This window comes from Lathamus discolor, chromosome 5 (assembly GCF_037157495.1).
Source record: "Lathamus discolor isolate bLatDis1 chromosome 5, bLatDis1.hap1, whole genome shotgun sequence".
Lineage (NCBI taxonomy): Eukaryota > Metazoa > Chordata > Aves > Psittaciformes > Psittacidae > Lathamus > Lathamus discolor.
Window position 1 is genome coordinate 34,616,043 of NC_088888.1, and position 11,789 is coordinate 34,627,831.

Below are 11,789 nucleotides of genomic sequence, written 5' to 3' on the forward strand. Positions count from 1 at the left end.
TATACTATTATGTCATTAAAACTCCCTTTACCTTCAGAGGAAATACCATGTGCCACATTTAGTCCAAAGGAAACCAGCGTCTGACACCTGGTGGACAAGATGAGAATTTCTTACCCTGCATTCTTCCTAATCCTATTTTGATCTCCCCGCTCGTTTTCCCGTTTGGTTGGGTTGTTTTTGTTGGGATTTTGTTTGTTTTGTTCGGGGGTTTTGTTTGCTTGGGTTTGGTGGTTGGTTTTGTTTGGTTTTTTGTTGTTGTTTGGGGTTTTGTGTTTTGCCTACCTATTATGATAAATGTTATGTTAAAATTGCATTACTCTTATGAATGTTTGTGCCTGATGGGAGGACAAAAGCCAGCTGCTTCCTTTCCGACTGCAGATTGTTTGAGATCTGATTTACCCTGAACAAATTGTGTCAGGCTGTAAATCCATCGCGGAGCCCTATGATATTAGCAGAGCAGCAGTGCCTGTGGCCAATCTGCGTATCTAGTAGATTTTTTTGCTGAGCACTCTCTAAAGTAATACCGGGTTTGACTAACCCCCAAATCAAAGTGCATTAATATCAAGTCACTCAAGCGTGTAATGGCTGGCTGAGTCCGTCCTGGCAAGCCCTGATAGCACCGTATCTCTCAGCAGTTGCTCCTGACACAACCAATTACCACTGGTATTAATAACCATGCCTACACACTTGAAGCGGCTCCCAGGCCTATAGCTGAGCAACTTCTCAGAGAGTTATGCTTATCCTTAACCAGCTCCACATTTCCTTTCTCCCTAAAACCACTGTATGTTTTGCCTGTGCTGGCTCACTGATCTGTGCAAAGCTGAGTCCTCTTAGGGAATGCCGAGGTGAGTACTTGAACTGCAGCTGGTATCAGGAATAATGATTAGAAATTAACACCTAGGAAACCAGCTCTGTGTGTTTTCATTCTCTGTTGTGCATCACTCACTATAGCAGGGATGCTCTGAGAAGCCATGTCTCCAGGACTCCTGTTCCACGTGCCTAGAACTGACCTGCTCATCTCCCCATCTCTTATCAGATGTGGGAACCTGTTAGATCTAGACCCCATTTTCAGCTTATAGATTGCAGCTGGAGGAGAGGTGGACCTAATTTCTCTTTAGGATCCCCCCATTAAGCTCCCATGAATGTGGTACATATGTTTCAGATGCAGGTGTGGATCAGTCGTTGCCAAATGCTGGGGGACAACCATATAACCATACTGCTCCACTCTCCTTAGTAAGACTGCATCATCTGAGAGAGAGAGCAGCAGCAGCAGTAGCAGTGTAACACTGCCTTCACTAAGTGTGGTCCCCTTTTACCTTAGGACTGAAGGAGGAGTTTCTAAAGGTGCCACTGTTGGTGTTCTCCTGGATCTGAACAAGCACAACCTGACCTTTTACATAAATGGGCAGCAGCAAGGGCCTCCAGCATTTGAAAACATTGAAGGTGTCTTCATGCCTGCGCTGAGCCTCAATCGAAACGTCCAGGTAAGTCTTCTGCAGTTCAGTCCCGCTTACCCTTCTCAGCTAAAGGAGAATGTATGTTACCAGCCACTGCTGCTGGGGCTGATCACGTCCTCTGTAGGCAGCCAATATGGATGGGGGCTCTTCCCTTCTCAGACCGATGCCCAGGCTACTCATGCATTTTAGAAAACTGCATTTGACCTTCTGCCTTGCTTCGCAGCTGGGAGGAGTAATGCTGTAATAACACAAGTCAAAGTACCTGCACACATGAATCGCTACACTTTGCTGCAGTGCTCCGCTTGGAAACCAGTAGTGCTAAGGCTTCCTCTGCCAGTTTGGATAAAACCTATAAGTACCCTCATTCCTCTTAGATCTTATATTTGGAGATCATTAACATTGTCAAGAGGCAGAAATGTGAGCAGCGCAGCAGTGGTGAAAGCAAAGACAAGACAGGTCAGAATATTAGTGCAACAGAGAGGACTCAGCACGTCATTCCTCCTCATTCTGAATTTTGGAGATTGGTCTCTGTTCTTAAGAGGATCTCCTCCTGGAAGAGTCCACTCTAAATAAAATGTATTTTTACTTGAAGACCACGGCATGTGGCTAGAAATAGGATGTAGTGTAAGGGAGAACCTATGGAAACACCCTGAAGCCTGAGGATTGAGGGAGGTCAGCTTAGGTCTGGCAGGACCGATGCAGCCAGCTCATCGTTTTAAACACCCAAACTGAAGCAGAAACCTCATGTGGCCTTATTAGTACATGAGCATTTAGCGTTCATTACTGGTGGCATCCAAAACTTTCAAGAAGTTGCCACAGCTTTATTGTATTTGATGTACCAACGTGGAAGGTGTGGGCACTTCTTGTGGCACCTCACCGCTATATTCAACAAAGATTTTTTTTTACTCACAACCTACCTTCACTTTTATCTACCTACTTCCTTTAAGTGCCTGGCTTTCATTTCTTACCACAACAGAGTTAAGGCTGAGCATGGCCAACAAAGCGGCAGGGGGAACTCTGAAACTAAGCTTGTGTTTGTCTTTGGATGGTGCTCTGGTATGTCTGTGTGGGAGCTCTGATCTTGTAAAGACATCAGGTTATAGAAGGAGTACTCAAATGTCCTGGGCTCTGTCCTAACAAGACAGCAAAGATAAAAGGATTTCCTTATATTTAGTACATGGGCTCCACTGTGTGATCCCTGTCCTGAAGTGTTCTGGGGTCCTTCAAGCACAGACTCCATTCACCTTGTGGCCTGCAGTCAGCACTGCTGGAGACCTCCAACTGGTGTCTGGATTTTGGAAGAGATATGGAGATATGGACACCTGGCTTCTAGCCCCCAAGGTGTTAAGAAGGGAAGGGGGAAGGAGACTTCTTTATTTCAGGAGCTCAGTATTATCCCCATTAATGATGACTTAAACCGGGACCTGAAATCCCACAGCCCTTCCCCTGTCATTTACTTGCTCCTGGCCTTCACAAATGCTTTCTGCTGGAGATGTCCCAGTTTTGAATGTACACGTTGTTTCTTCTTTGTCCAGGTGACCCTACACACAGGACTGGAAGTACCACAATGTGTGAAACAGCCCAAGTTGCCCAACAACTAATGAAATCCCTGCCTGACCTTGACCTGGATTCTGTAAGCTTTCTCAGTGTGATTTGGCACTTTTTAGTAAGTCGGTAAAAAAAGCATTCTCTTCCCTGACTTAAAATACTGTACAGCATGTTGCTCACTGAATAACCCACTGGTTACAGCTAGCCCACTCCGTTTTTAATTAAACAGCCATAGCAAGCACACCCCCTGAACCGGCACTCAATTGCAGATGGGTCCCTGAACATATCTACACTGCATTGCATACATATGTACACATATGGGCACACACACATGTGCATTATAAAGCAAAAGGTTAAATAGGTGTATTTTCTCTCTTATGGCTGTATTTGTGCTTAGAAGATATTAGGGATGCTGGAAAAAATGTGTAAGACTAACCTGAGGGTCGATGGCTGTTGGAGCAATTTGCCAGTAGGTGAGCTGGATTCCCTTGCACCTGAGGTCCTTAAATCAAGAAAGAATATGTTTTGACAGCTGAAGTGGAGGTTGTGTGCTCAAGAATTCCTGGTTGTCCATTACATTCAGGGGCTCAGTTGACCATTAATTATTCCTTCTGGCTCTAGACTGCAGTTAGCCATGGGATAACATCCCCCTACGATTCCGTGGCAGAACTTATCTCGTTATCTTCAACAAGAATAAGCTTGGTTTCCAAACACTGCCATGTAATAGTAGTGCTCATTTTAGCTAACACCATGATACATGCAGAATTCAGATACAAAAAGTAGAGAGAAAAATATCCTTGATGCATTTCAGTGTTTGATATTTAGGTGTGATAGTGGAGACTATCACATACGGACGATCTCATCATGGTTATAAGCACAACTCTCAAAAACATTGCAGGGTTTTTCAATTGAATTGATAAGAGATGTACTTTAATGCGGCATGTGCAAGGTGTCCCATGTAGAGAAATGCTACTTTCCAGCCTTGATAAGCCCTGGGCAACTGTAGTTCCAATGTAGCTTTGAGATCACAAGCCTTAATTTTCTATTAGATTAGTGCGAGCTAATTAATATCTTGCTTACTGAAGCACTTGAGTGAGACAGAGACACAGCATTACTGTGAAATGTGTCCCTAAGAATTTTTCTGCACTGGGACATAAATCTTTTGCAAGACTTGCCTGTGTCTGGATCTCCCATGAAAACAAGCAGCCGTTTTAGGTGCTGCCCATGAAAACTGGAAGCTGACTGACAGGAACATTTCCCCCAGCCATGGCACTGTCACCTGCGTGCTGTTGTCAGATAGCACACTGATTTGTGTGTGTTTTTCCTCTAAACCCAGCTAACATATGTAAGTGGAGGAGGAGGGAAGCAGCCCAGAATGAAACAGTTGCAGCCTATTGCACAGGCAAAAAGCAGTCTGCCATCCTGCTGCATGTAGCTAACCAAGCATCCTGTAGCCCACCTCTCCTGCAGAAAGCAGTGTACCTTCAGTGATGCCAAGACTGAAACAGGAAATATAACCAATGATGGGAAAAAATAACATAAGCTTTTAAGTGAGAAAGCAATGGTACTTTCTTCAAAGTCTGGAACAGATTGTGTTAGTAAGCTTGTAGACATTAGAATAACTGTGCTGTGCTCATCTTGGTTTCTTGAAGAATAGCAGAGATTGACTGTGTTATGATGTTCGGTTTTGTTTAGTACCATATGAACTTGTGCAGGACTTTCTGATTAGTGGGTCTGTTTTAACCTACCTCAGCTAGACCGCTACCAGACCCTGAATTTCCTCTTGAGTGTCCTCTTCTATGAACATAAAAGTTGTAATCATAGCATTGGCTTTGAGTATTGTCAGTCAGAGTGGTGTATGGGAATACTGTACATAACTTGCACATAGATTTTTATATTGGGAAACATCCCATGACAATTTTAATGCAAAAGGCACTCCACTTTCACTGGTATTAAAAACAAAAAGGCACTGTTTGGTTTGGGACAGAACCTGTGTCTTTACTGCCAATGTCTGTGAAGAAAACTCAAATGAATCTTTCCAATGTTCAGCCATTGCCAGATGTTTAAAATGAATTCTAATTGGGTTTCAGAAATATTTGCAGTACTCGGTTTTGGTTTTCATAGTTGCTTTGGTGTTGGTTCCTGGTATGTTATACCTTGGGGAGAACACAGTGAGTGATACAGGTTACTAATTCCTAGTGGAAGTACAGACAGTAGGTAGAGACACGATTCAGAGCTGTGGAGAAGCTCGTTTGTTATCCTGTACATGTTCGTAAAAGTAGGGTGCAGACTAGCTACCATGAGTCTTCTTTGAACCTAGGAGAAATGCACTTAAAATAAAAGGAGTACATTTAGAAGTAGGTAACCTGCATTAGTAAGAATAATTTAGCCCTAGTAAAAAACTAAACAAAGTGGTTGTATGTGTTAGTTGTGTACACATTCAAGGACTTGGGTTTGACATGGCTCACAGCAATAAACTAATGACCCCAATAGTGTAGTCTCATGACTTCAGCTGGATACATTTTGACAGTTTGATTAACAGAAATAATGTTTGAGTAGTTAGAATTACGCTAGGAAACTAATGACTCCACACATAAATATTTATGCTGAGCATCCAGATGGTGTTGGCCATCTGAACATAAGCAGAGCAGAATTTTCCCTTTGCAGAACAGCATCTAGTGGAAGAACTGGGGCACTCCCACCTGTGCTCAGGCTGGAGGTAGTTTGCTTCTCTGCAGGTAACATCCCAAAGGTGTCTCTCCTTATAAACCCAGCAGCTGGCATGCTCTTCATCTACAGCATCTCTTGTGCCAGTTTTTGTTTCCTCCAAATCCCTTTAGGAGGTACTCAGCCTTTTGCACTATGGTCCTTGCAGGAACTGTGTTGCTGACTGTCCAGGGAGAACCCAGGGGCCTGAAGGGTGGCATAGATCCCCAGAGGGAGCACTTTGGATGCTCTTGCTTGCTTTTGATTCCTTGGGGTGTTTGTGCAGCTCTTTGGGACTCCAAGATCTTCTGTCACCTTGTCCTGCACAGAGCTGCCTTTCATGGGACTTCTGCTCCTAAAGGACAGGCTGTTCCTGAGAAGGCAGAGAGCAGAGCCTTTTGCACTGCAATGATTCCCATCAACTATGGTACAAAGCCCACATAAGGTAGCTGTAAATTGACTTGATGTTTAAAAACAAAAACCCCAAACCACAAACCAAAGAGTCCTTTTCTAATAAACATAACGTTTGACCTCTGCATACACCAATCTGGAACCTCTGCAGGGCTGCTAAATAAATACAGCAGGCAAACTTTCTGTCCAGACAAGCAACAAGGGACTCTTAGTTTTTATCGACCCCCTGATCCCCAATCTTAGCCTTTGTGAACCTTCCTCCTGGCTCTTTCTGCTGCCAATTTCTCTGCTAATTTTAGTGGGAACAATCAGAAGATGTATGCCACAGGAGCACTGTCAGATTTCCCAAGGTGTGCAAGCCTATGCTACTTCCACTTCTTTCTTTTCCCTCATCAACTCAGAAAGAGCTCACAAGGTGATCTCTTACTAAGACTTGATGTAAATATGAGCACAAGCCTAGCTGACAATCCCTTACTACTGCTGTGGAAAGCTCTGTAAAACAGATGTCAGTGAGGAGAGTACCACACTGTGATGTATCATGAATTTGGAAAGCAATTTGGCTTCTAAAAACGTAGAAAAGGTAGGCAAACAGCATTGTCATCTCTTATACTTGCCTATTCAATTGAGATATGTACGGGAAAATAGATAGGACTGAAAAAAAAACCAACCCCAAACCCCCAAATAAAACTTAAGCTTATGTAGATCAGCTTAAGAGGAAAAGTATTAAATGTAATTTATTATATGCATAATGTTCCATAATGTTCCATCATGTTGTAAATAATGCTATGATAGTGTATTGCCGTAGTTTGTTCTTGGCTGGTGATAGAGTTCTGTCATAGTGCTGTGTTTTATATATGTATTTTCTTTCCCCCCCCAAAGTCTAGTTAGTAAAGATGCCAGAGAGCACCCGATACTCTGGTTTCCGAGTTGTTCTAGAGCAAGGAGAAATGTGAGATGCAGCTTTTTCTTTCTTTCTTACATAATAATATTTCTTAAATGAGGTAAGAGAGAGATGAGATCGAAGCGAAGCTGCCACTACTACCGCATGAAAAACACTGTGATTGCAACTGCCAGCAAGAGGTGATGCATTTCTGGACCACAATTCCAATTACTCCTGTGAGAAGGGATGCAAAGTACCAACAATCTGATAGCTTTCTGGTGCCATCTAGTACATCCTTTGCTCACAAACAGAAAGATGAGGAAAGAGAGTCATTAGACCTAATTAGACCAGCTCTGCAGCATTCTGCTTAAATAGCAAAGTCAGGGATTCAACTTTGAACCAGGCAAGATAATATGAAAACCCCAAGCATCTTGGCTAGATCAGCTTTGGAAGGGAGATTACAGTTTCAAGTCTAACAGGTTATGGTAACAAGTCAACCACACTGCAGGTGTAAAGGGCACTTGTCACTGAGAATTACCAAGCAAAGATGGAGAGTCTTTCTTTTTTCTTTTTTTTCTAATGAAAAAGTGAGCTGCTTCTGGTTTTTACTGACAACATTTCTGGTGGTTCCTCTGCCCAGCACTACTGAACCCTGCACACACACACACACACCTGGCTGGAGTGACAGCCTGAAGCACAAATCCGTCATAACTAAGACACACTCGGTCTTCTTACATGCAGAAGCCCATATGCAAGCCACAGAGACTAGGTGTGTGGGGCTTCCGCATCTTTGCACAATAGAGGGGATAGGCGTGTGTTTTACTGACAGAGGCACTCAGCAGCATTTTCCCCTTCTGTTAAAAGTGACCTTTTTGTTACATTTGTTATTGCAGGCAGATCCAAGCAGAATTCATTGCAGAATTATTTTTAATGCCAATTGGAGATTTCTGACATTTTCCTATGAAACAGTAGATAGAAATATCCCTGGATCCTGATTGCATTCCTTCATCCTTCAACTCCCTTAAATGTTGTCAATAAAAACACTAACTTTTCTAGGTAGCATGGTGAGAAGAATTATGTGATGAATATTAAACATAAATGCATGAGGTAAACCTGCTGTTATTTCTGATTGTTACATGAAGCATGAATACCACTAATTTAAATGTTGGCAACCAAAAATGTGCAAAGGAATAAGCTAACGGTGTTTACTTCTGGTTAAACGAAAGACGAGAAGTTGTTCCTGTGTTTTAACCACGACATTTCTTTCTTTATCATCATTTCCCATTGCTTATGTGAATTCGGAGCTGGTGAAATATACATCTCTGCCGTATGTGTCTGTCACCAGACCAAGAGGAAAATACAAACTTTTTATAATTTTGTACCTGCAGCAAACGTTTGTATTTTTTGAATTAGAAACAAACTGCTTTTTGTCTTTTGGTCCAACTAAAACTTTGTGTACTGTTAATTATTATTATTATTATTACCCTTTTGGAAAACCTGACCTATGAGTTTATGCTGTTTTACAGTTTCTAAATAAATTCTTATAACATTGCCAACAAATTCAGCATCGATACTCTCTTTATTATTACAAAATTACTATAAAAGAATATTACATCATAATGTATATGAGGCACTTCTGTAGGATGCACGCATAACTCTTGTCAATACCTGCTTTGTTACCACAGTCAAAAATAACCCGGTACCTGGAGAAAGCCAGGAGTCCTCCCTCTGAGCAACCATCCATGCCTCAGCTTCAGACATATGGAACATCTCTCTTCCTCAGGACCACTCCATTAACTCTGGCTCATGTTGGTTATAGCCTACCTGGGGATGTGTTATTTAGCTCCAACCCATCTTAGACACTTCAGGTGATTTCCCAGTCTCCAGAAATTTCTGACGCTGGAGTAAGCAGAGACTGGAAATAACTGTGACTGATTGGAAAGGCCTTCAGATGAATGTAAACTGGACAGAAAGCAGGAAAGATAAAACTTTGTGAGATAATTTAACATGACATATCATCTTGGAGCTGCATGCCTCTATCAAGCAGACGCCTTGTGAGGTACTGAGCAATGCTAGAGGCAGCATGCTCACCTCTGCAAAAGGCACTCATCAGAGCTTTGCAACCTTCATAAATGTTCTGTAAAGCAGAATAAAACATGCCAAGACACTAACAGCAGCAGCAGGTAAGAGACAGAAACCTGGCCAAAACAATCAGGAGTAAGTACAGACAAGAATGAGGAGACACCATCCATCATGGCCTTTTTTCTTCTGTCTTCCTACAAGAGACAGCAACTTGGTGTCAACTCCTTCATGGCAAAGGGTTTGACTGGGAGGAAAGATAATCGGAATGATTTTAGCATATGGGGAAACAGGAATAAAACTGTCACAGGAAAAGGCATGTGAAAGACACCAGACATTCTTCCTTCATCCCCCGTTCCTCTATTCAGCTGCAGATAGAGGGCAAAATAAGATGGTCCCTGCTCTCCCTCACCCATAATCAGTTACTCAGTCAACACTGGCTTTAATCTATCAGTACATGCTCTAAAAGCAAGACAGCTTGCTGCCTGAACATGCATTTCATAACCTGTTAATTAATAACACACACCAGTCCAAAGAAAGAGTAGGTGCACAACAGGTCCTCAGCAGTTTGTTTGCCAAATGTCTACTGTCCCTATTTTTGTTAATCCATCTAGTAACAAAATAGGTCTGCTGGTACCAAGTTTACCTGAGCACTCTAGGGATTTGATATAAAAAACCCCAACCTATCACCCTGTAAGAGAAACCTTTTGTATGTTAAGTGAGTGAGAAAATACAGAATTTGAATAAGCTTTTATTTCCCCCCTCTCCCCGAAGCTTCCATGTCCCACTGCCAGCTCCGCATTGCAGTTTTCAACCTTTTCATTATAAGAACTGATTTTTTTTTTTTTTAACTGTTCTTTAACACAGCTTAAAAGCTTGAGACTGCAGAAATGGGACACTTCATTCTGACCAAGTTCCACACTTAGCTTCTGGGAGCTGTGGAGGTGGAAAAGGAATCCTTTAAGTTACCACAGCTGATTGAGGACATAAACTCCCACAGCATGTTATGTCCAAAGCCAGCTGAACAAAACTATCTAGAAGCGAGCAGTGAAAACACAAGCTCAAGGATTAACCAGGAATTAAAAAGTACAGGTTATCCCACAACATCCAAAGCCCATCTGTTGCCGCAACAGGTCTTGATTGTAATCAATTCTGCTTAGTGATTACACCTTCACACGCAATTATGATTTAGTATTTCTCTAAGCCGGTAACCAGATAGGATTGTTAATTCCGGTTTGAATGTGCAGCCAGTAATAAATCCAATTATGCAATTATGAAACGTGATAACAGTATTTAGCAACCAAACTCTGCACAGCCCTCTTCCCATACAGCTCCAGAAACACTCCCATTTTTTACCCAGCTGTTATTCTCCCTGGGCTGTCTCCCTCCTCTTAATCCTCGCTGTGCTGGCAAGGAACTTCTCAGGACCTGAAAGTAAGGTAGAAGGTGTGCAGGAAGGAGTGTACCAGAAAACATCCCTTTCTGTGGTATGGCTCTCCCTACCCCAGAATACATCCCTATCCTGTGAAGGGGGCAGCCTCCAATACTGCTGCTAGGGGAGAGGACCATGCTGGTGTTCTCCTTGCTGCAAGCTAGCACAGACCTTGCTGCTCACACAGGGTTAGAGTCCGTCTTACTCAGGCTCCCAGGCAGCAGTCAGGAAGCATGCCTTGCTTCCCCAGACTGCAGGGTACACCCAATTTCAATGTACCTAGAAGATGTTTCTCCAGTAAGTACTGTTTTTCTTCTCGCATACACCTGCTTCAGAGTGCTGGAGCACCTCTCCTATGAAGACAGGCTGAGAGTTGGGTTTGTTCAGCCTGGGGAAGGCTCAGGGGAGACCTTACAGTACCTAGAGGGGGTCTACAAGAAATCTGGAGAGGGACGTTTCACAAGGGCATGGAGTGATAGAGCAAGGGATAATGGTTTTAAACTGGAAGTGGGTAGATTTACATTAGATAGTAGAAAGAAATTCTTTACTATGAGGGTGGTTAAGAGGACATTTTGGAAGGCTACTAACCACTGCCATTTCTAATGGAAACATGACCTTGAAAACAAAGAAACAAAAAATAGCTACTGAGGACAAAACAGCTCTCTCAGAAATACCACATCTGAAATCCAAACTCCAGTTTTGACTAAGATTTCACAGAAAAGCCTTGTGAGGACAGGAACACTGATCAAAACAAACATGAGCTAAGTATGAACAGCCAGAAACTACTGAGTGTCTATGCCTCATTTGGTTCAGTCTTACAAGATCTCCTTTTCAAAACCAAACCAACCAAGCCACCACACCACCATTTGAAACAGTGCTTATTTAGAGATCTCTGCAGAGATGTACATGTTGAGTCTGGAACTCTACCTGGGACAGAACTTCAGAAAAAAAAAATCTCATTTTCATTCTAAAGCAGAAAATTCAGAAACCATAAGAGGTTTTGCTGGACAAGAAGAACGTTGAGCAGTTCCACTATTCATTAACAATCTGTAAAGATACAGGCACAGATATATGCCTGATAAATGCTTGACAATACCCACTTCAGGTTCAGAGCAAGTAAGATATTGATTTTTCCATACTTTTTCCAGAAGAAAGCAAAGAGCTATGTATTTCAATCCATTAATTAATGGATTAGATGAGTATTTTACTTACGGTCAATAGAGTGATTCTAGAAAGTGAAATGCTTTCTTTAGCACGTATTGACTAATAGTCTGCG

The 11,789-nt window shown here is 42.4% G+C and overlaps 1 protein-coding gene across 12 annotated transcripts in view; it reads left to right on the plus strand.

Moving 5' to 3' along the window:
* Positions 1 to 8,552, plus strand: part of TRIM67 (tripartite motif containing 67) — a 39,424-nt gene extending 30,872 nt beyond the window's left edge. For all 12 annotated transcript variants that reach the window (XM_065680332.1, XM_065680333.1, XM_065680334.1 and 9 more), the window contains 2 exons: positions 1,322 to 1,484; positions 2,993 to 8,552. In XM_065680332.1, coding sequence (XP_065536404.1) covers positions 1,322 to 1,484; positions 2,993 to 3,058 — 229 coding nt within the window. In that variant the 3' untranslated portion in view covers positions 3,059 to 8,552. The remainder of the gene's footprint in view (positions 1 to 1,321; positions 1,485 to 2,992) is intronic.
* The last annotated feature ends 3,237 nt before the right edge of the window (positions 8,553 to 11,789 follow it).